Genomic DNA, 26,018 nt, shown 5'->3' on the forward strand with positions numbered 1-26,018 from the left:
GAAAACAGTCGTTTATATCTCTTTGATTACGATATGAGAATGAAAAAAAATATATTATTTATTTTTAACTTTTTTTTTTAATTTCATTTCTTCAACTTGAGAGTATTCTCCCTGAAAACTGGACATACATGTTCACATAAATATCGTAGATCCTGAGGATTGTGTTAAAACTGAAGTACATACATGAAATATATATATATCAACCTGATTTTTGAGTTGCTGATGCCTTCTTTTGATACCACAAGGATACCGGTATATAGATTTATATGTGGACGACCCGATTCATCAATTTTTAGATATAACTTTAAATTTTCATGCAAGAATCTTGACACGTCTGGATATTTTTTTTACAAGCATTGAAAGTATTTTCAGAGTTTGTCCGAAAGCCTCGAAAGACCATTAGGTTACTTCCGTGTTTAATATATATATGTAATGGAATATTTAAATATTATAATAGAAAAGACAGCGATTGTCACGTGAGAGCACAGTGACACCTTGACCTTTGAACTTGACTTCACATATTAGGATACCGGTTGTTTTTCAAACGATATTCCAAACACTATTTCATTATTAATTTCATTCCTTCAAAAGTCTTATTTATGGACATCATGGCATGTACAAATTATACTGTCGTAATTGATATTCCAATAAACGTGTCTTCTTGCCACGAAATTTTTATTGAATTCACGTCGGTAAAGGGACCAACCAACCAATTGTTTTCCCATAGACTTTAGTGTTAACGTTTTGGAGTATTTCATTCAGATTCTTGAATTCAATATGACAATTATGGTTTATAACAAAAATTTTGGATTTCATATAACACCTAATCAAAAAAGAAAGTTTGGTCCTTCACCTCTCTCCAGGGTAGCCATTTTGAAAACTCAAAAATCTGAAATGTTTACCTGTTAATTATTATTATCTGAACTTTTGGTAAAAAAATCAATCGGACTTAGGAAATTTATATCAACATTTCTTATGGATAGTTACATATTAGGACAGTCCTTAATTTAAGGAAAGGTACACCAAATTATATGGTATATGGGGAATCTGGACGATTTCCATTAGAAAACACAATTAAGAGTAGAATGCTGATGTTTTGGTATAAACTAATAACAGAAAATGGTAAATTATCAAGCCAGTTATACCGCATTATATATGCAATGCACGAAACTGGAGTATACCAACCAAAGTGGCTAAGTTTTGTAAAATCAATATTTGATAACCTAGGATTGACTTATATTTGGACTTCCCAAACAGTTAACACCGTAGAACGGCAAAAACTCAAACATCTTGTGAGGCAAAGGCAAATTGACCAGTTTATACAAACGTGGTTTAATGATATTGAAGAAAGTAGTAGGGGACACAATTATTTAATTTTTAAATCTAACTTTGGTATGGAAAGCTATTTAACAAAATTAAATAAAAGGGATCGTATAGTTTTATGCAAATTTCGAACTTCAAAATTCCCGCTTCCACTGGAAACGGGAAGGTGGATAGGAATCCCTTCGGAAGAAAGGATATGCACATTATGTAATTTAGATGAAGTCGGTGATGAATTCCATTACTTGTTTAGATGTAAAAAAGACTCAATTTGCCAAGCTAGAGAAAAATTTATACCTAAGTATTACTGTGCAAACCCAAATACTGACAAAATGAGAGGTATGTTTACAGTATGTAACATTAGACTAATGAAAAAAATGAGCTTATTTCTTGTGAAATTACATAAATGTATTAAAAATAGTTAAGATGAATACAATAAACATCATTGGTATACATGTACCTTATAGGAACTTAATACTTTTTTTTACAAACCATATTATATATTAAGCTGTGGAACTTTCCAGACTTATCTATGTTGTGTATTGCCAATTATTAAAGGATATTGTTTTTTTTTATGATAATTACACTATATATATGTCAGTGTAAAAATAATTAGCCCTATTGTATAATCTTTGCATACAGCATAAAGGGAGATAACTACTCCAAATTTACAAAAGTCCAGAGGTACTTGCACTAGTTATTTTCCATGACAATGGATTTTCAAGTATGTTTCATGTAGCTCCGATATAGACTTAAGCCTACTGTACACTTCACTTTTAGTAGTGGCATTAAGTATATTGTATTGTAAAGAAGATGAGTACATTGTGTATTATTATAGTACACATAAGGGGCGATAACTTTCCCCAGATTTCCACCTATAGGACAAATAAGCTATTCCTAGTGAGATAAAGAATTACAATGAATCTCTGTATAATCTATTAAACTTGGTGTTATCTACTTGTGAATATTAAAAACATAACTTTCTATAAGTATGAATTTACATGATATAGTGTAGAAGTTGCCAGTTATTATCAATTAATATTCTACTACATTCATATTTTCCAGATTTTCACAATTCATTATATGGAAAAGTAAGAAACAAACAATTATGTCCATACATATGATCTGCTCACATTGTCATGTTATAATTGTAACATTGCTGTTCACTTGTTTGACCTCTTGTTACACACTCTCAAGTGTGTCGGAGAGTAATAAAAAACTTGAATCTCTTGAATCTTGGCAACATATCGATTTTCTTACTTCATAACATACTGGCCAATCAGTGGCTCAACTTTTAAAACACAGGGGATGTTTCAAAAGTCTTTTTTGTTTCAATTGGCTGGTTGTATAGCGTGTAATGCACTTCTGAGAACTACACTAGGTATTACTTTCACATTCGTTTCTGGAAAACCGGGGATAGCCTGATCACACTCCCGGATTGGCAAGATTGTCAGCATAGGGATATTACGTTGAAGTAAGAACATTTCTTATCTTATTGAACATTTCAGTTTATATTTTGTGTTAAAATCATATCTCTGCTATGTGTTAGACTGCAATTATCCAGATATATAGTATTATATAGTTTTTTTTTATTGTTATCGTTCCATCTTCAATTAATTTTTTGTCTAGACAGCAAAAAAAATCTACTCAAATCTACTCAATTGCACGGGACTAAGTTATGTATGGTTACAGAATAATAATTTCCTTAGAGTAAGTATTAAAACTATTCTGCATGACCAATTTATATAACAATGGTATACCGACACTGAACATTCCTCTAGGGGGCAAACATGTCTTTAAAAATCAATTTCAGTTTGAAAAAATATTTGATAAACCTCAAACCAAAAGATAGAGTAACTTTATTTAAGTTCAGTGGACTAGAACACCACGTGAAGACAGAATCTGTCCGCTATGTTTAAATGGAGTTGGAAGAGAAGATCATTATTTGTTTACATGTTTAAATGCTTACGTAAGTCAAATCCATAGAAAATATATACCTATTTATTATACCTTCAACCCATCTGTTCACGAAATGAAAGGATTGATATCAATATGCAATATTAAATTATTTTTTTTTGTAATTTATATTTTATTCAGTTAAACATATATTATCAACAAACACAAGACATCTACATTTTATGGTCATTCACACCTTTCAGCACTGATGTGTATTTCTATTATAATTTACTACGCACAAGCTTACACACACACATACACACCCACACACCCACCATTCTCACCCCCCCCTGTCTGCTAAGCTATGCAAGCTACGTTATACCACCGTACTGACCGAGTGACATAGGAAACGAAGGGAAGTAACTCTGATGAATGTGAATGACACACCCCACGCAAACACCTTCCCACACACATGAATGTTCTAGTACATATACATACATGTACACAATACTATACACATATACATGTTCATACGTACTACATATAGTCATATACTAACTATTGCATATGACGATGAGCACACATGCTTTACTACACATATAATCCATCCATTGGCATGTACACACAGCACTTACATGAAAACATATCCACATACCGCACCTACTACAACTCAAATACACCCATACAAGTGCACACATACTACACATGTTGTATATATTATTGTATACATACATATATAAGAAAATGCATATTAAACACACATTCTGTTTCTATTATCCTGCTATTCATCCATGTACAGACACACAGACAGACATACACACAGACAGACAGATACATAAACCAACACCAACCTACTTAGACAGAAAGATACAGACAGACTAAACAGAGACACAGACATATACAGAAAGACTGACAGACATACACACAGACAGACAGATACATAGACTAACAACACCAACCTACTTAGACAAAAAGACACAGACAGACTAAACAGAGACACAGACATATACAGAAAGACTGACAGACATATACAGACAAACAGATACATAGACTAACACCAACCTACTTAGACCGAAAGACACAGACAGACTAAACAGAGACATAGACATACAGACAGTATTGACATACATAAATAGAAAGATAAATAGACAAAAAAGGGAGAGAAAGGGGATGGAAAAATCACAATATATTATCAGAGCAACAAAGCAAAATTATTGACCAGTTTAGTGTTTTAGAGCCTAGGAGTCATGTCAGTTAAATATATTATGAAATGAAAGCTATAACCTAATTAATTTTTCCCATTTTAGCCATTCGTTTCTAAATCTCTCCTTATACATACCTCCTTTGCTATAAGCTACACATCTTTGTATATTAAAATAGTCCTGTATAGTATTTATTAAAGCATTTAAAGTTAAGGACTTATGCAGACAGCGCATTTTATATATGTACTGTTTAATTACAATGAGAATTTCATTATCAATTTTACCATTTACATTTTGTGTGAGAAGACCGAATAAAAATGATTGTTTATTAAAACCAAAAGGAATAAGGAGTGTATCTAAAAGAGTTTCAAAGCTAAGAAGAAGATTTTGAACCTCCTGACATTCCCATAAAATATGAATAATGGTTTCAATCTCTGAGTTACACAGTGTACACAAAGGCAATGGCACCATTCGAGTTTTAAATAAAAGAGAGTCTGTTGTAAGAATATGGTGATTGATTCTATATTGAAACCATTGGAATTTTGTGTTATTAGTTACAATAAAGTTTGAAAACCTGACTCCAGTAAATATTGCTTCTATCAAAAATTGAATTCCATTTTCTTTGTCCTGAGGGCACAATATTATTTCTGATCATAATGTTATAAAAGTGTTTTGACCCTTTGAAATGTTTAAACAAAATTTCAAAGTTTACTGGAATAAATGGACGTGTTATTTCCAGCATGGGGAGAACAGGATTGGGATTGAACTTTTTTACAGCTGAAATGACACTGATATTGGAGAAAATTAGTCCGTATTCGATACAGTTGTGTAAAATCTTGAAACGTATAAAATGTACCAGCATTATGATCCTTTATCAAATCATTTATATTTACAACTCCTTTCTTATACCAGTCTTGGAAAAAAACAGACTTTTTGTCCATAGTAATTTTGTCATTAAACCATAATGGTGCCTTCAGATACGCATTTATACAATTAATATTTATATTTACTTCATTTGATGTAACAAACTTTCTACATGCTTTCAAAACATCTATCCAAAACAAATTTTTACATTTCTTTTCACATTGCTGTAAATAGTCTGAACCACACTGTATCAACATATCAGTAATCACATATGTTTTTATAATTGCTTGCCATTTGGAGGTGCTAGAAAATAATCTTCTTATCCAACCTAACTTAAGAGAGTCTATGAAAGCCTTAATATTTATCATTTTTAAACCACCATTAATGTAGTCTTGAACAATTACATCTCTTTTAACTTTGTCAACTTTGCTATTCCATAAAAATTCAAAGAAAATAGTATTTAACTTACTAATAAACCTATAATCTGGGTTGGGTAGTGAGATAAATAAATGATTAAATTGTGAAACTAAAATTGATTTAATAATGTTAATTCTACCAATCTATAAAATATTAAAATATTATTAAATCTGTCCCTGTTCATACAACTACTAGAAAGATATTTAAAAAATAGTATGTGAATTTACTCGCGGTGGCCGAGTGGTTAAGGTGACCCGACACATTAACACTAGCCCTCCACCTCTGGGTTGCGAGTTCGAAACCTACGTGGGGCATTTATTTTGCATTTATTTTGCTTGGTAAGCTCCATTTCCTGGATGGCTTGTGGACAGACAGGTCTCCTGCATGTTGTTCAGAGGTAGTCACTAACTACTACAAGGAGACCCTGCCTCAAACTGACTCAGCTGGCTATTCAAAGGGTGATAAACAAAGCTAACAAATAACAAAGCAAATATATATAAGAGTAAGAGATAATTTGCCACTTAATTTTCAGAAACTCCAGGGCAAACTGGTGTACACTGCTACCTGATAAAAGGTTGAAAAAGTTATTTAAAAATAAAAATTTATTATGCATTATTAAGCTTCCTTTACATGAATTATTGGTCAAATTCACATAAATAATTTAAAACTAGCTAATTACTTAATTTTCATCTGTGATAGAAAAAGGGAGATAACTCGCTCACCTGTTCTTGATATTAAATTACATGGGTAATAAGATATTTCCCTAAAGTTATATTCATGATCGATCAATTATCGATATGATGATGATTGATAATGAACTTATTAGTGATTCCCAACACTACTGAAGAAGTTTTCGAATAAAAAAAATTAGACAATCTCCCAATTTGCTTGACACGGACCACTGACAAAGACGCTTGATACTGACTTTGAACTATGGGGAAAGTCCCGAAATGAAATTTACAATTTAATATATTGCAATATTCGGCAAAATCATCGGTTGATGGAAGTCTAACCGTTATATCGAAGTCTTGGAACTGGCAGTACGGGCGCTGTATGATCAATCTAATTAAAATCTAGATGGTCATTATCACTACACGTTTATCATGTAACGTAGTGAGAATGACCATCTAGATTTTAATTAGATTGCTGTATGATATGCAGAACTACGAAAACCAGTCTAGTACTTCGAGCTCTTGGCCTACTGCCTGTGCCATTCAACCGGAGCAGACACGAAAAAACGGGCTCGGTGTCGTAAACACTTTTTTTAAACTAGGATTTTATCATCTGAGGATATAATATTGATATTATTTCGAATATTAAGGATAAAAAGCAGTGAGTGTATAATTTAGAGCCAAAGCTTAATCCAAACAATGATGAAGTGTTTCAGTCGGGCATTGGTAGGAATTTGAGAGTCACTGTTGCCATGGCTGCTGTAGGGAGTAATCCTTACTTCCGAAGCGATTGATTTGAGCACCCTCTGGCGATAGAATGAAGATGAAAAATTGCATAAGGGTTTTTTGGGACATAATTCTAACTTTCTATTTCTTACTTTTTCCCCTTTCTTTCTCTCTTCATTTTTAGTTTTCATCTTTCATGTAACATGTTTTAGCAAAAATAGTTATTTTACAAGTTGTAAAATTGGAGAACTTTAAAGTTTAAATATAAAATCTTAACAACAGTAAAAAAACAAAAACAAAAACACAAAATGCACAATTGAAGATAAAATGTTAAAATAAAGAGTTTTGAATTCAAAAAAGTAATAACGTAAAATGAAGCATTAAAATTGTGAGAAATAAATCAGTAATGACAAATAATGAGAAGTTGCAATTAGAAAAGTAAAAAAAAGTAAGAAAAAAGATTGAAAATAGTATGTTTGACTTATGTCCCTTTTAACCCTCCATACGGTAAGGCGTCTGTTCGTCTGTTTTTTTGTCTTTAAAAGTCTACCTCCCCTGAACGACTTACCGGAATTAAATCAAAATTACAAACAATGTGTATTAGCAAACACATAGTAATAATTACAAGGAATTAATCGACACTGAAGTGTATTCACATTACCAAACCAAAATGCATAAACTTATGTACATGTAAGCAGAGACATATATAGAGAGATAAGTAGCATCGCTATTTTCCCGTAGAAGTGGTGGCTCCCTTTATTCGTGACCACTCAAGCATATCCCTTATCGAGAGCGCCCTGTCCCCTATCAAACACAGGTAAATCGGGCTTTGCGCATGTGTGTATCGATGTACTGGAACTTATTCGACATGTTCTGGTTAACCGCCATTACGTCAGACCAAAACATCGTCATTTTAAATACACACAAAAAGCACATAGTTTTATTTTGGCCACTACAGATTAACCCAAAACTATCATGTCGCTATATGTCTATCTATATAGTCTCTGATGTAAGTCTATGATCTAACTATTGCAGAGCAAAGTATATAAAGGGGCATTTTAAAGAAACTTTTTAAAATGAGTATATCTAGTACTGCTGTTGTTCTTTTTATAACTGCTAAAACAAAAATCCTCAGTGCCTGTAGAAACCATATAGTCCCCTTAACATAGTTGTTGATATGACTCAACAATACGAACCAAACCAAACCATTCCTAGATATATATAGATTTACAAATAGTGCACACATTATTATGTACTTTACAAGTCACAAATGCCTAAAACTTGCGATAAAAATGACTCTTCTGACCACTGAACACAGCGATTATGGTTGGTGAAAGCTTTCTGTATTAAAATTTTCAATTGATATTTTAATAAAATGTGTTTTCAAGTTAAATCGTCTGTATCAAAGCATAAATAGCTAATGTTTTAATTACTAAAGGACGCGGGATTAATACATGTATATACATGAATAAAATTTGTCATATCTTTTATTTCCCATGCAAGTTTCATAATTTTGACATAGTTGTATCGTTATATAATGTTGCCAATCTTGCTTATCTATTTGTTTTATGTTCATAATGTAAGTCAGTTAAAAGAAAAAAATCTATGAAATGAGATTGTGTTCACGAAAAATCCAAAACATTTAAAAGGAAGTTCATTAACATTCATTTTGACTAAAATCAGATATATCTTTCACTATATTTATTTACAGTAAACAATACAGTGCCGATAATCAAAGCATAGGGCCCAAGATAATCCTCTCACTAACACTCGCCTGTTTTAATTGACACAACTAGGAATATGAAAGTGTCTTTGTCTTGCATATTATTCAAGAAATAGATTGTTGTATGCTGAAAATCGTAGGTAATTATTACCGACACGGTAATGGTATGTTGGCAGAAAACAGTCGTTTATATCTCTTTGATTACGATATGAGAATGAAAAAAAATATATTATTTATTTTTAACTTTTTTTTTTAATTTCATTTCTTCAACTTGAGAGTATTATCCCTAAAACCTGGACATACATGTTTATTTTTGTTCACATAAATGTCGTAGACCCTGAGGATTGTGTTGAAACTTAAGTACATACATGAAATATATAGCAACCTGATTTTCGAGTTGCTGTTACCTCCTTTTGATACCACAAGGATACCGGTAAATATATTCATCTTAGATATAATTTTTCATGCACGAATCCTGACACGTCTGCATATTTTTTTACAAGCATTGAAAGTATTTTTCAGAGTTTGTCCGAAAGCAACAAAAGACCATTAAGGTTACTTCCATGTTTCAGATAGATATCGAATGTCACGTGAGAGCACAGTGATATCTTGACCTTTGAACTTGACTTCACATATTAGGATACCGGTTGTTTTTCAAAGGATATTCCAAACACTATTTCATTATTAATTTCATTCCTTCAAAAGTGTCTTCTTGCCACGAAATTTTTATTGAATTCACGTCGGTAAAGGGACCAACCAACCAATTGTTTTCCCATAGACTTTAGTGTTAACGTTTTGGAGTATTTCATTCAGATTCTTGAATTCAATATGACAATTATGGTTTATAACAAAAGTTTTGGATTTCATATAACACCTAATCAAAAAAGAAAGTTTGGTCCTTCACCTCTCTCCAGGGTAGCCATTTTGAAAACTCAAAAATCTGAAATGTTTACCTGTTAATTATTATTATCTGAACTTTTGGTAAAAAAATCAATCGGACTTAGGAAATTTATATCAACATTTCTTATGGATAGTTACCTATTAGGACAGTCCTTAATTTAAGGAAAGGTACACCAAATTATATGGTATATGGGGAATCTGGATGATTTCCATTAGCAAACACAATTAAGAGTAGAATGCTGATGTTTTGGTATAAACTAATAACAGAAAATGGTAAATTATCAAGCCAGTTATACCGCATTATATATGCAATGCACGAAACTGGAGTATACCAACCAAAGTGGCTAAGTTTTGTAAAATCAATATCTAATAACCTAGGATTGACTTATATTTGGACTTCCCAAACAGTTAACACCGTAGAACGGCAAAAACTCAAACATCTTGTGAGGCAAAGGCAAATTGACCAGTTTATACAAAAGTGGTTTAATGGTATTGAAGAAAGTAGTAGGGGACACAATTATTTAATTTTTAAATCTAACTTTGGTATGGAAAGCTATTTAACAAAATTAAATAAAAGGGATCGTATAGTTTTATGCAAATTTCGAACTTCAAAATTCCCGCTTCCACTGGAAACGGGAAGGTGGATAGGAATCCCTTCGGAAGAAAGGATATGCACATTATGTAATTTAGATGAAGTCGGTGATGAATTCCATTACTTGTTTAGATGTAAAAAAGACTCAATTTGCCAAGCTAGAGAAAAATTTATACCTAAGTATTACTGTGCAAACCCAAATACTGACAAAATGAGAGGTATGTTTACAGTATGTAACATTAGACTAATGAAAAAAATGAGCTTATTTCTTGTGAAATTACATAAATGTATTAAAAATAGTTAAGATGAATACAATAAACATCATTGGTATACATGTACCTTATAGGAACTTAATACTTTTTTTTACAAACCATATTATATATTAAGCTGTGGAACTTTCCAGACTTATCTATGTTGTGTATTGCCAATTATTAAAGGATATTGTTTTTTTTTATGATAATTACACTATATATATGTCAGTGTAAAAATAATTAGCCCTATTGTATAATCTTTGCATACAGCATAAAGGGAGATAACTACTCCAAATTTACAAAAGTCCAGAGGTACTTGCACTAGTTATTTTCCATGACAATGGATTTTCAAGTATGTTTCATGTAGCTCCGATATAGACTTAAGCCTACTGTACACTTCACTTTTAGTAGTGGCATTAAGTATATTGTATTGTAAAGAAGATGAGTACATTGTGTATTATTATAGTACACATAAGGGGCGATAACTTTCCCCAGATTTCCACCTATAGGACAAATAAGCTATTCCTAGTGAGATAAAGAATTACAATGAATCTCTGTATAATCTATTAAACTTGGTGTTATCTACTTGTGAATATTAAAAACATAACTTTCTATAAGTATGAATTTACATGATATAGTGTAGAAGTTGCCAGTTATTATCAATTAATATTCTACTACATTCATATTTTCCAGATTTTCACAATTCATTATATGGAAAAGTAAGAAACAAACAATTATGTCCATACATATGATCTGCTCACATTGTCATGTTATAATTGTAACATTGCTGTTCACTTGTTTGACCTCTTGTTACACACTCTCAAGTGTGTCGGAGAGTAATAAAAAACTTGAATCTCTTGAATCTTGGCAACATATCGATTTTCTTACTTCATAACATACTGGCCAATCAGTGGCTCAACTTTTAAAACACAGGGGATGTTTCAAAAGTCTTTTTTGTTTCAATTGGCTGGTTGTATAGCGTGTAATGCACTTCTGAGAACTACACTAGGTATTACTTTCACATTCGTTTCTGGAAAACCGGGGATAGCCTGATCACACTCCCGGATTGGCAAGATTGTCAGCATAGGGATATTACGTTGAAGTAAGAACATTTCTTATCTTATTGAACATTTCAGTTTATATTTTGTGTTAAAATCATATCTCTGCTATGTGTTAGACTGCAATTATCCAGATATATAGTATTATATAGTTTTTTTTTATTGTTATCGTTCCATCTTCAATTAATTTTTTGTCTAGACAGCAAAAAAAATCTACTCAAATCTACTCAATTGCACGGGACTAAGTTATGTATGGTTACAGAATAATAATTTCCTTAGAGTAAGTATTAAAACTATTCTGCATGACCAATTTATATAACAATGGTATACCGACACTGAACATTCCTCTAGGGGGCAAACATGTCTTTAAAAATCAATTTCAGTTTGAAAAAATATTTGATAAACCTCAAACCAAAAGATAGAGTAACTTTATTTAAGTTCAGTGGACTAGAACACCACGTGAAGACAGAATCTGTCCGCTATGTTTAAATGGAGTTGGAAGAGAAGATCATTATTTGTTTACATGTTTAAATGCTTACGTAAGTCAAATCCATAGAAAATATATACCTATTTATTATACCTTCAACCCATCTGTTCACGAAATGAAAGGATTGATATCAATATGCAATATTAAATTATTTTTTTTTGTAATTTATATTTTATTCAGTTAAACATATATTATCAACAAACACAAGACATCTACATTTTATGGTCATTCACACCTTTCAGCACTGATGTGTATTTCTATTATAATTTACTACGCACAAGCTTACACACACACATACACACCCACACACCCACCATTCTCACCCCCCCCTGTCTGCTAAGCTATGCAAGCTACGTTATACCACCGTACTGACCGAGTGACATAGGAAACGAAGGGAAGTAACTCTGATGAATGTGAATGACACACCCCACGCAAACACCTTCCCACACACATGAATGTTCTAGTACATATACATACATGTACACAATACTATACACATATACATGTTCATACGTACTACATATAGTCATATACTAACTATTGCATATGACGATGAGCACACATGCTTTACTACACATATAATCCATCCATTGGCATGTACACACAGCACTTACATGAAAACATATCCACATACCGCACCTACTACAACTCAAATACACCCATACAAGTGCACACATACTACACATGTTGTATATATTATTGTATACATACATATATAAGAAAATGCATATTAAACACACATTCTGTTTCTATTATCCTGCTATTCATCCATGTACAGACACACAGACAGACATACACACAGACAGACAGATACATAAACCAACACCAACCTACTTAGACAGAAAGATACAGACAGACTAAACAGAGACACAGACATATACAGAAAGACTGACAGACATACACACAGACAGACAGATACATAGACTAACAACACCAACCTACTTAGACAAAAAGACACAGACAGACTAAACAGAGACACAGACATATACAGAAAGACTGACAGACATATACAGACAAACAGATACATAGACTAACACCAACCTACTTAGACCGAAAGACACAGACAGACTAAACAGAGACATAGACATACAGACAGTATTGACATACATAAATAGAAAGATAAATAGACAAAAAAGGGAGAGAAAGGGGATGGAAAAATCACAATATATTATCAGAGCAACAAAGCAAAATTATTGACCAGTTTAGTGTTTTAGAGCCTAGGAGTCATGTCAGTTAAATATATTATGAAATGAAAGCTATAACCTAATTAATTTTTCCCATTTTAGCCATTCGTTTCTAAATCTCTCCTTATACATACCTCCTTTGCTATAAGCTACACATCTTTGTATATTAAAATAGTCCTGTATAGTATTTATTAAAGCATTTAAAGTTAAGGACTTATGCAGACAGCGCATTTTATATATGTACTGTTTAATTACAATGAGAATTTCATTATCAATTTTACCATTTACATTTTGTGTGAGAAGACCGAATAAAAATGATTGTTTATTAAAACCAAAAGGAATAAGGAGTGTATCTAAAAGAGTTTCAAAGCTAAGAAGAAGATTTTGAACCTCCTGACATTCCCATACAATATGAATAATAGTTTCAATCTCTGAGTTACACAGTGTACACAAAGGCGATGGCACCATTCGAGTTTTAAATAAAAGAGAGTTTGTTGTAAGAATATGGTGATTGATTCTATATTGAAACCATTGGAATTTTACGGAAGCCAGTTAGGGTCACAGCGAAAAAATATATTATGTCGTAATAACGACATAGTATCTCGTAATAACGACTAAGCTATGTCGTAATAACGACTTAGTATCTCGTAATAACGACTTAGCCATGTCGTAATAACGACTTAGTATCTCGTAATAACGACTTAGCTATGTCGTGATAACGACTTAGCTATGTCTTAACTTGGAGCAAGTCATGTGTGGTATTATTGCGTGTACAAATATACAACAGATCAACAACGACTGGGGTTAAAGCAACATACTCCCATACAATCTAAAATTCTAGTTGCACACATGTATTAATAGCAATCCAAGATGCTCATTCACTCTCTCCTAACATTAAAATGACCACTGGCCTGGACGCTTGACCGGGGAGTCCTTGAGACATCAGTGTATAAAAATATTTATCGCGAGATTTGTCACGGAGCCGAGAACGAGGCTACTACATCTGTATAACAACGTGCACTGCACATAAACTACACACATGGCCGTTCACATATCGAGCATACATGAACAAATGTATGTATGTATGTCTAATAATGCTTTCATTTAAACATATTAACAGAATATTCGCGTAATAACTGAACAAGATAAACATAGTTTACATTTAGATACGTAGGTTTTTAATGTAGCAATATGCATACAACAAAAATTCGATACAATTTAGATCGGTGAAGTTTGATTGAAATGCAGTGATTTGGTTGATTATTGGATGACAACTTGACTTGCCATACAAAAAGTCAAAACATTAAGATACAGGTAACAGGTTAAAAACTTCGGGTCTTCGTGACCGTCTTGGTTTAATGAGGACCATGAAATACTTACCGACAATGATAATACCTTGACACTCATATTTATGGCTGTACGTATATAACATTTATTTATATCTGTATAAATAAATACATTTATGTCAGTCTGTAATTGTTTGTTTATTATATGTTGAGAGGGGCATTGGCACCACTCGCATCTCCCATTGTTCTGGTTTTTATGTAAATGGGCTAACATTGAGGGGTCAAGAAGGAGGTCCATGTCTGGGCCACGTGATGGAAAATTCCCAGGACTTGACTGACCTCTGGTCATTTTGGCTTAAGGGATAGAAGCGTGTGATTGGTCAGCCAATCAGCAGCCACGTAGCCCAGCCACCGGACCTATCACAGAGGAGATTGACCCTCAGTAGCGTCACCTCCATTGGGAAAATCAAGTGTAAAAGTTTATCTCCACTGATGGAAGTTTTTTTAACACTTTTGATTTCCCACCCTTATGCCCTCCCAGTGTAACATGTATTGAACTGTCAATTTTAGACTCCTTATACTTGCTAATATGCATATACCAACTTTTCATCATGTTGAAAATGGTATCTTGAGGTTATATAATCTTTATATTGATTTAAATATATTATGGATGTACTGTTTGGGTATTATGTCATGCCTATTTTTTACCCCATCTTTGCTGTTATAGTCATAATTTCTCTAATTTATAACTTGGGGGTATATCTTTATATCTGAAATTGATTTGTCATTAATAAATGACCTTTTCAACACATATGATGTCTTCATTATCAATTTCTAGTGTTTCTTAACAGCAAACTAGCTGTGGTCACCTAGCTCGTGTACAAGACAGAGATGTCATAAAATCTATTTTAATACACCTGCTGTGTAAAACCATCGAAATAGTAGGTGATGAGTAACACTGTTGTCGGTGCTAAGCAGAATTCATGTCTCAACAGTTGCAATATGTTCGTTCTACTCATTTCTGAGTGTGCTTACCATGAACACCATAGTACAAACTTATTGAAGTACGCAATCCCATGGACATATATCTTTAATCGGATGATACTTAGCAATACCAATAATGAACATCAAGCTAACATGTATTTCTTACTTTTAATCATTTCGTTGATTTCACGTAAATTTAAACAATGATAGTTCAATCTCTTTATAGTCAAGTGCATTCATCGTGAGTCCCAAACACCGGTCTCATTGTTGCATTACTCAATCCATGATCAAAGAGTAAGAGCCGTTTCACAAAACGTTTGCTCGAGTCAAGTGGTTGTAGCTATTAGTGTGTAAACATTTTACAAATTCAACGATGTTTGCATTAAACCGATCAAGTTGATGCTACAGTAACTAACTGTTACATTTTGAAAGAAATAAGGAACACAATACAAAAATGTAGTTACATATTTTGTCATAACAAGTTTGTACAAATGATTGTTTTTAACTTGATGGACGTTGGACCATCTATATTCTATCATGTTTCGGAGTTGAGAAGCAGATTTTTGAAATATATGTCATTTTGACCTTTTCTGGCCCCGCCTCTCAGACTTCCGGGTGGTGAGGACCACATATTTCACAGTTTTGGTTGAACATTCATCGAATTTTGTCGCAGGTAAATTGTTTACAAACGCACAAAGGAAAACGATGGACAAAGGGCAACCTAAAATCATGTCTGAAAGTGGCACTGGAACAAAGAGCTTCACCTTTACCTCTCACCAATTATGATCTTTCAAATTGTTCCTTGCCAAAATGTCAACAACGTATATACTATTTAGATACTAAATGACTTACTAAGCCATATTTTACACTGCGCTCCAATATTCCAAGATGGACTTTTAATGTATGCATATAATGTACCAAACTTGTAGAGTCCAGTTTAACATTACCAGTTTTTGTGTACTCTTAAAACCCGATATGGCCACTTGGTGGCGATATTGTGATTCTGGTCAGTCCCAAACAGTAAAATGCACAAGGACTAGATTCTACTACATTAGAATGTACAACTAAATTAAAATGGGATTTGAAAAAGTTATGTGCAACATTTTCTGATAATAAGCAATCAAAAGCTGAAACTGATCAATCCAATGAAGTCACATGTCCCAACAGATGACTTGCTGCAAGTTAAGACATACATAATGTAGCTAAGTCGTTATTACGAGATACTAAGTCGTTATTACGACATAGCTAAGTCGTTATTACGAGATACTAAGTCGTTATTACGACATAGCTAAGTCGTTATTACGAGATACTATGTCGTTATTACGACATAATATATTTTTTCGCTGTGACCCTAACTGGCTTCCGTAGATATCAAATAATACGCGTGGGGAAAATTTTCGCGATCAAAAGGACTCTGCGTTATTAGCGTAAAGAGGTACATTGTATGGTCGTTTCCCGCTTGTCCTGACCTAGGCTACGTACAGCGATAGTCTGGGCTAAAAATACAGGTAAAATATCACGTGACCCTAGTGATTCCCACACTACCAATATAGATCGTCATGGTCCATTGGCGCGCTGTACTTTGTGAACGGATTACAATGTATGTACTCAATCAATACCATATGAAATAAAGTAAAATTGACATGTTTAATATGAATTTTACACTACCCATCCATGTCTGCCTGTTGTCGACGCTGCAATTCATTTACATTTTACTTTGTATGATATGGGGTAAGGCGGTTAAGGTTTTACTCTTTTTTTTTATCCCAGTGAAAATTTAGTATCACAACATTTTTATCTTTATACTAAATATTTTATAGTAGATATGCATTTAATGTTGCAAATATCTTTAAAATACGATAAAGAAAAAATAAATGTTATTAAGAAACATAACAAAATATGAAAAAGGTACATTTTGGTGATTCGAACTCCAAACTTTTGGGTTACAAAGCGATGGTTCTACCATATGAGCTATGCGGACTTACGGCAATGACATGTTTATGTTATCAGATATAGTCAGTCTAGTTAATATTTTAGGTAGGTTGGTCACCGAAAAACAAAATCCTCAGTATTGTTTAACTCAATAAACATTTTGTTCAATATTCTTTCATACTCCCTTCTTTAAAAAGATATTCTTATATCTTATTGTTCACTGATTGATATCTATATTTCCTTTTGTTTAATCTCGTTGATTTTAAACTCTGTATAATTCAGGACACGAATGACTATACTATTGCTTTTGTATATTGCGCATATAGGCTACTTGTTCAAATGTTCCCCCCTAGAAACCCTATCTAGAGGCAACCTGTATTTCATCTGCAGGTTCACTAATTCATAGCGATATTTTCGTATAAATATCAACCTGGATTTTTTTTTCGGAAAAGCATTAATGGCGATTGACATTCTTTTAATTCTGCTGGGGCTGTAGGTTTTCGGACAAAACTAAACGACTGTATGAAAATATTGGCCTATGTAAACATACGATATGCCAAAAGGGATACTCCTTAGAAGATTTTAGGCATAAAATGTTTCTGCTCTCTGGAGTATTAATCCCTATTCGTCAGATTTCTTTAACGTGCTATCATAGTAAATCCGCACATATTGTGGTGGTATAAGCATGGCTTCAGTCCTTTCTTTTGAAGTTTTTTTTTTAGAATTTCAGTTTTAACCAAAATATTTCTTCAAAGGTGGTGGAACTGTAACTTTAATGCACATAAAACCGAAATGTTGATGTTATTACCCATTTATACCTTTGTTACATTCTCATTTTGCATACAGAGCTCACCAGGGAGGAAGAAGAACTGCTTGAAAAGACAAAGGAAGCAAATCAGTTACTCGAGAAAACCAGAACGGAGCTGCAAAAGGAAGAAGCTCTATTGGAAAAACAAAAGAAGGCAAACGAGTTACTCTTAAAAACCATGGAGGAGCTGATGGTGGAAGCATCACCTCTACAAAGTCAAAAGAAAGCAAATGAATCACTCTCGAAGCCGTGGATTTGTAATATTGACTGGAATTCTACCGTATGTTGAAATTTTCTATTGTTTGTATGCAGAATGCAGCATTCTGATTGGTTGATTTTTTTTCCTAAAGTGAAAACAAAAACAAAAACAAAATCTTAAATAAAAAAAAAAAACGTAACGCCACAATACGACCATTGTCGTTGCGTATTGATTTGTCAAAATAAACCCTTATCAAATAAATAAAAATGTACATAAAACTTGGTTTTAAACTTTGAAAGAACAGTTTCAGAAAATAATTATAAACATTGATGTCAATATTCTTTTTCGTTTCATAGGAATATGAAAAAAAGATTGTGCGTGCGCGCGTGCATGTAGATACATAGCCAGACACATGCCCTTACATATACCTGATAAAAGGCCAGACATGTAGTTAGAAACCTAGCTAGATACATGCCTATGACACTTAGCAAAGCACATAACTAGGCACATTGCCAGACACATAGATAGTCATCTAGCCAGGCACATAACTAGTCATCTAGCCAGACACATAGGTCATAGCTAGTCATCTAGCCAGATACATAACTAGTCATCTAGCCAGACACTTAGATAGTCATCTAGTCATACACATATTAGTCATCTAGCCAGACACATAGGTCATAGCTAGTCATCTAGCCAGATACATAGCTAGTCATCTAGCCAGATACATAGCTAGTCATCTAGACAGACACATAGCTAGTCATCTAGTCATACACATATATAGTCATCTAGTCAGACACATAGCTAGTCATCTAGCCAGACACATAGCTAGTCATCTAGCCAGGCACATATCTAGTCATCTAGCCATACATAGCTTGTCATCTAGCCAGACACTTAGCTACTCACCTAACCAGACACATAGCTAGTCATCTAGTCAGACACATAGCTAGTCATCTAGTCAGACTCATAGATAGTAATCTAGCCAGACATATAGCTAGTAATCTAGCCAGGCACATAGCTAGTCAACTAGCCAGACACATATATAGTCATCTAGTCAGACACATAGCTAGTCATCTAGCCAAACACATAGCTAGTCATCTAGCCATACACAGATATAGACATAACTGACACAAAAGCCAGGCACATAGCTAGTCATCTAGCCAGACACATATATAGTCATCTAGTCAGAAACATAACTAGTCATCTAGCCAGACACATAGCTAGTCATCTAGCGATACACATAGTTCTTCATCTAGCCAGACACATAACTAGTCATCTAGCCAAACACATAGCTAGTCATCTAGCCATACACATAGCTAGTCATCTAGCTAGACACATAGCTAGTCATCTAGTCATACACATAGCTTTCCATCTAGCCAAACACATAGCTAGTCATCTAGCAATACACATAGCTATTCATCTAGCCAAACACATAGCTAGTCATCTAGCCAGATACATAACTAGTCATCTAGCCAGACACTTAGATAGTCATCTAGTCATACACATATATAGTCATCTAGCCAAACACATAGGTCATAGCTAGTCATCTAGCCAGATACATAGCTAGTCATCTAGCCAGATACATAGCTAGTCATCTAGACAGACACATAGCTAGTCATCTAGTCATACACATATATAGTCATCTAGTCAGACACAAAGCTAGTCATCTAGCCAGACACATAGTTCTTCATCTAGCCAGACACATAGCTAGTCATCTAGCCAGACACATAGGTCATAGCTAGTCATCTAGCCAGACACATAGCTAGTCATCTAGCCAGACACATAGTTCTTCATCTAGCCAGGCACATAGCTAGTCATCTAGACATACACATATATAGTCATCTAGCCAGACACATAGGTCATAGCTAGTCATCTAGCCAGATACATAGCTAGTCATCTAGCCAGATACATAGCTAGTCATCTAGACAGACACATAGCTAGTCATCTAGTCATACACATATATAGTCATCTAGTCAGACACAAAGCTAGTCATCTAGCCAGACACATAGTTCTTCATCTAGCCAGACACATAGCTAGTCATCTAGCCAGACACATAGGTCATAGCTAGTCATCTAGCCAGACACATAGCTAGTCATCTAGCCAGACACATAGCTAGTCATCTAGCCAGACACATAGTTCTTCATCTAGCCAGGCACATAGCTAGTTATCTAGCCAGACAGAGCTAGTCATCTAGACAGACACATAACTAGTCATCTAGCCAGACACATAGTTCTTCATCTAGCCAGACACATAGCTAGTCATCTAGTCAGACTCATAGATAGTAATCTAGCCAGACATATAGCTAGTCATCTAGCCAGGCACATAGCTAGTCATCTAGCCAGACACATATATAGTCATCTAGTCAGACACATAACTAGTCATCTAGCCAGACATATAGCTAATCATCTAGCCATACACATAGTTCTTCATCTAGCCAGACACATAACTAGTCATCTAGCCAAACACATAGCTAGTCATCTAGCCATACACATAGCTAGTCATCTAGCCATACACATAGCTACTCATGTAGCCAGACACATAGCTAGTCATCTAGTCAGACACATATATAGTCATCTAGTCAGACACATAGCTAGTCATCTAGCCAGACACATAGCTAGTCATCTAGCCATACACAGATATAGACATACCTGACACAAAAGCTAGGCACATTAACTAGACACCTAGCTGCTATTTCCGTTTTGACAACATGGTTGTGTACGTTGGCAAGATTTGAAATACTACATCTGTATCGCTGTGGGTAAACATTACCTACTTTTGTAATTTTTTTTGTTTGTTTGTTTTTTGTTTGTTTTTAATTTTTTTTTTTTTTTTTTTTTAACTTTTTGTTTGAGATACATCAACACGGCCATCTTATATTTGTCTTTGTCAATTGTCTATGCATCAATGCTTTGTTCTAATGACATTGTTTTCTTATTTCAAGTCACCAATGTCTTCAATTTATTTTTAATTTTGCAAACAATTAACATTTCTTTTTCAAATTTCTGATGCATTGTTTTATTCCCTTTGTTCAGTTTGAGGAAGAACTAAAGGATAAATTGGTATCTTATAAACCGTTAACCGGAACGGATATCAAGCAGGCGAGAATCCTACTGGTCGGACAGGTCGGGGCTGGAAAGTCTAGCTTCTTTAACACCATCAACTCAATCTTCAGGGGCCATATAAGTATTCAGGCCAATGCAGGCAGTGCTGAACATAGTTTAACCACCTCTGTGAGTATATAGTCATTGATATTCTCTTCAGATATATTCCATCAGTATTTTGTGAAATTTTGCCTATGGAGCCATCATATAATGGTATTGATCAAGGCCATGTATGGTAAGTTATGACTTTTAGTTTAAGAATCTATATAAGCTGGAAACTATTGAACTAAAATATGCATGTTGTACATGCAAATTCGCAATAAAAAGAACAAAAGGCCCAATGCACCTGTATGGCTCACGTGCTTCTGATACGACATTGAAGTTGTTCTAGATCATTTATGCAGATACTAAGCTGACTACCACTATACTTTCATTCATCAAATATCTGCATCTTCTGGTCGTCGAGAACCGTTCTTTAAAGATTTAAGAACATTTTTCTTTGATTTAAAGAAAACTCAAAGCCCTTCATCCCAGCATGATATTAGCACAATGTCAGGTCTCATGTGTTCTGGTTAATGTGAAGTTGTTATTTGAAATATTAAGCCTATTTTACCCCCGTTACTTTGAATATAGGTCAAGGTCATTCATTTGAAGGAACTTTGTAGTTCTGCCCTCCAGCATGCTTCATACCCAGTACCAGGTCTTTGGACCCCTTTGTTATTAAAAAGTTATTTAAAGTCTTTAGCCTATTTGACTCATGTGAATCCTTAAAGATATGCCAAAATATTGATTGAAATTGAAATCCTGTGCTAATTTCACTGTGCGAATGAACTGTCGATCATATATGCTGTTGTCCAAATGATTATCCCTTTCTGATAGCATCAAATCATCGATTTACTTTTATTCATAATCCTCATACAACGTTCTCTGATTACATTCTGTTGATGCTAGAGGTATATTATATGATGTCGGCTTGTAAACAAACAAATAAAACAAGAATAATGCTACAAGAAGACATATAGCCATCTTGCTTATTTGAGTAATGTTTTTGTTTTGTTTTTTGTTTTGAAATAATTATTCTGTTATGTCACAGTACCGGATGTATCAAGTAAGAGCGGGATATGCTGGAAAACCTCTCAACTTCCGGTTATGCGACACACGTGGTATAGAAGAAGACCAAAGCCTTGATGACCAGGAATTCAATTATCTACTTGACGGTCATGTCCCCGATAAATACAAGGTGACAATATATTTTCAAATGTTTCGATTGTATACATATTTTGATTAAGCATTACTTTGTCACTGCATCTCAAAATCAGGAAAGCAAATTCCTGCTATACAAGAATTAATATCTATATGCGATATCGAATTCATTGATGTCTATAGATGTAATTCTGACTACGACGATGAAAAGTACGGAGCTATATGTAGAACTAGTATTTAGCTTCTCAATGTAGCGCCTACCATAACATCCGAGAGGGTGTGCCAGATGTGGTGACGTTGTAGCCAGATGTGGTGACGTTGTAGCCAGTTGTGGTGACGTTGTAGTCAGTTGTTGTGACGTTGTAGCCAGCTGTGGTGACGTTGTAGCAGGAGCTAGAATTTGTATCACACTTCATGCCGAAAGAGGCAAATGTGCTAAAACACATTTTTCTCGTAACGTGAATATTATCCTTACATTTACTTTTACCATGAAGTTCTCTCATATATCAAAGCAACATATTCCGTTGTTATACTTGGTAGTTTCTTTTAAGCATTAGATTTATATATTTTATTGCTTGTCAGTTCAACCCGGCCCTTCCTCTTTCGCCTGACGCCATAGGATTCATTAAGAACCCCACGCTGTCAGATAAAATCCATTGTGTGGCTTTTATCCTGGACGCTAGTTCCGTAGACGTCTTCCCACAGAAAGTGATGGAGCGGTTCAAGTCATTGCAGACACGGATGAACCAAAGAGGTAAGACGTTGAATGTTTTTTTATTTCTTGGTATGAATAGATAAGTAAAATATAAAATTATATTAAAAACAATAAAAACAAGAAACAAAAAATCCAATAGAAATAAAAGATAAATATCATTTTGTATATTGCAACTATGTCATTTTATGATAAGCACTATTATGATATGTTGCGGGCACAACCAATCGGAACTCCTCGGCTGTGCTACACAGATGTTGCGTAGTCACATCCGAGGAGTTCCGAGTGAGGCACGACCTGATTTGAAATTGAACAGAATATAAAAAAAATGCATGGCTGACGTTTATTTCCTCGCAGGTATACCGCAGGCTGTTCTGTTGACTAACATAGACAAAATATGCGAGGAAATATCAGATGACGTCAGTAAAGTGTTCTTCAGTGGAGCGGTGAAAGAGTGTGTGGAGAAGGTTGCCATGATGATGGGACTACCACAGTCCCAAGTACTTCCTGTTAAAAACTACCATCGCGAGGTCGAGCTAGATCAAAACATCAACATCCTATCACTTATGAGCCTCAAGCGAATCCTCAACTTTGTCGACGACTTCCTCTACAACAAGCTGGATGAGATTGAGGCTGAAAATGGAGCTCAAGTCAGAATCGCTGAATCTAAATAAAATTAGAGAAATATGTGTTGGACATTTGCGGCCAAGCTACACTGTACGTGGGCTAAAACCAAAATATCTTAGCCTCTTTTACTAAACCGTATTTATCAGTTTCGTCAGTCTTTAACAAAGGCATAATACCATGAGGCTCTCGGCTAGAAAAATTACATTGTTTTCATATCCCACCACATTCCCTTTGTAGGGAATCTATTATCATTTTGATTTACATTTATTTGCTATAGAACTGATGGGGTATCTATCGCTGAAGATGACGCATTTTAATCTGCTTCGATTGTCCTTGCTAGACGTAGCCATGAACAAGTCTGTATTTGAGTATAATCGGAATTCTATTATTCTTAAATATTTAATCCACTTGTATATTTTTCGATTATCCAACATGTCATAATGAAGGTAAGCATCTTCATTATGTTGCCCTGGTGAACATAAACACTCCTAGAAATAAAGGATGAAATGTAAAGGATGGATACAGCTAGGCGCTTGTATCTGTTAATTAACACCAGAGTTAAAATCATCCTCGATATGTACTATATACAGAAAGGTATTCAGCTTCCGTTCGAGATCTTCGGAAGATCGTTCGAACATCCTAGTAAAAAATAGATAATTCGAGAATTAGCTAATTTGAAACCAAAGGCACTTATGTCTCACAGAACAGATGATCTCTGCTTCAGAAATATAAGGAGGTAAACTTATGTCTTTTATCGGTAAAACGCACGTGACTTATGTTTGGGACGTCCCCTTAAGGTTAGTCGAGCATGTTAAATTGATGTAGCTACAAACTACGACAAAATTTGAAAAAATATCGAATTTTCTGCGTTTTTTTTACGAAGTTGTCCGAACAATTCTCCCGGGTTCTCGAACGGAAGCTGAATACCTTTATGTATATAGTACAGATAATTTTGACTCTGGTGTTGATTACAAACGCACAATTAAACAGAAATAACAATGTACAAGCTACCGGGAAAACGCCTCCCTTATAACAAGTACATTTCATGTTCAGTTGATAGGCTGAGCCTTAGTATGTACAAGTCAAACACATCGGATAGAAAAATGTTTCCCCGGGGAATTGTTAATCCTACAAACAGTGGAGGTCATTCCATTATCTCTTTAGTGAAAAATGTCCTAGTACAAGGGAGGCCACTCCAACATTGCTCTCCTCACCACCACATTGCTTTTTGAAGAACACAAGAGAGGTTACTATATAATTTCTCTAGTGAAAACTGTCTTAGGACAAATGATTAAGCACACAAGGGAGGCTACTCTTTCATTTCTTATGAGAAAACTCTCCTATAAATGCTAGAATACGTAATAATGATCAAGGTTAACGCCTTAAGTTATTACCTTGTAGGGTCAACAATTTTAATGTGATTTTTGTTTGAAATAATGTTTAGTTAATCATATTCGCTCATTTGTGTGTAATGATTTTTTGTGATATATAATAATGTTATTTATGCGAAAATTATTATCACTTATGATGTAAGTGTGATGAATGCTACATGGTTTTTATTGCTTGGTATATTTTATCTATTGTCATAATTGAATAATCTAATTATTATCATAATTATTGTTCATGTGCATGAGTTGTTTGCCGTATTAACGTCAATTGTTTTTCGGCAGGATGAACTTGTTCTTGATCATCCAGATTATGATTACATAATTCACAATAAGCTGTGCAATGCCTGATTTAATTTCCATTTAAAATCCGCCATATTAATTTTCAGCTTCAATAAAATAAATTAAAGGTAACCGACTGTGCATTATGTTTTAATCAAAGATGATCAAATATATAACGAAAGCCAGAGGGATAGTGGAATATATTCAAAAT

The 26,018-nt window shown here is 34.1% G+C and overlaps 1 protein-coding gene across 1 annotated transcript; it reads left to right on the plus strand.

Annotated features, from left to right (window-relative positions):
* The first annotated feature begins 11,561 nt into the window (after window positions 1-11,561).
* Window positions 11,562-25,939, plus strand: LOC117336895 (interferon-induced protein 44-like). Its single transcript, XM_033897656.1, has 6 exons — window positions 11,562-11,664; window positions 18,340-18,581; window positions 21,530-21,727; window positions 22,692-22,838; window positions 23,384-23,555; window positions 23,871-25,939. Exons 2-6 carry the CDS (start codon window positions 18,480-18,482, stop codon window positions 24,185-24,187), a joined length of 936 nt encoding a protein of 311 aa, XP_033753547.1. The 5' UTR covers window positions 11,562-11,664; window positions 18,340-18,479; the 3' UTR covers window positions 24,188-25,939.
* Window positions 25,940-26,018: the final 79 nt, after the last annotated feature.

The sequence above is a fragment of the Pecten maximus genome, chromosome 1 (assembly GCF_902652985.1).
Source record: "Pecten maximus chromosome 1, xPecMax1.1, whole genome shotgun sequence".
Lineage (NCBI taxonomy): Eukaryota > Metazoa > Mollusca > Bivalvia > Pectinida > Pectinidae > Pecten > Pecten maximus.

What these genes read in the sequence shown, in the direction of transcription:
- LOC117336895 (XM_033897656.1), top strand. Translation starts at nt 18,480, where the DNA reads ATGGAGGAGCTGATGGTGGAAGCATCACCTCTACAAAGTCAAAAGAAA. An exon ending in ATATTGACTGGAATTCTACC is followed by an intron (nt 18,582 to 21,529) that starts GTATGTTGAAAT and finishes CCCTTTGTTCAG; the next exon opens with TTTGAGGAAGAACTAAAGGA. An exon ending in GACACGGATGAACCAAAGAG is followed by an intron (nt 23,556 to 23,870) that starts GTAAGACGTTGA and finishes ATTTCCTCGCAG; the next exon opens with GTATACCGCAGGCTGTTCTG.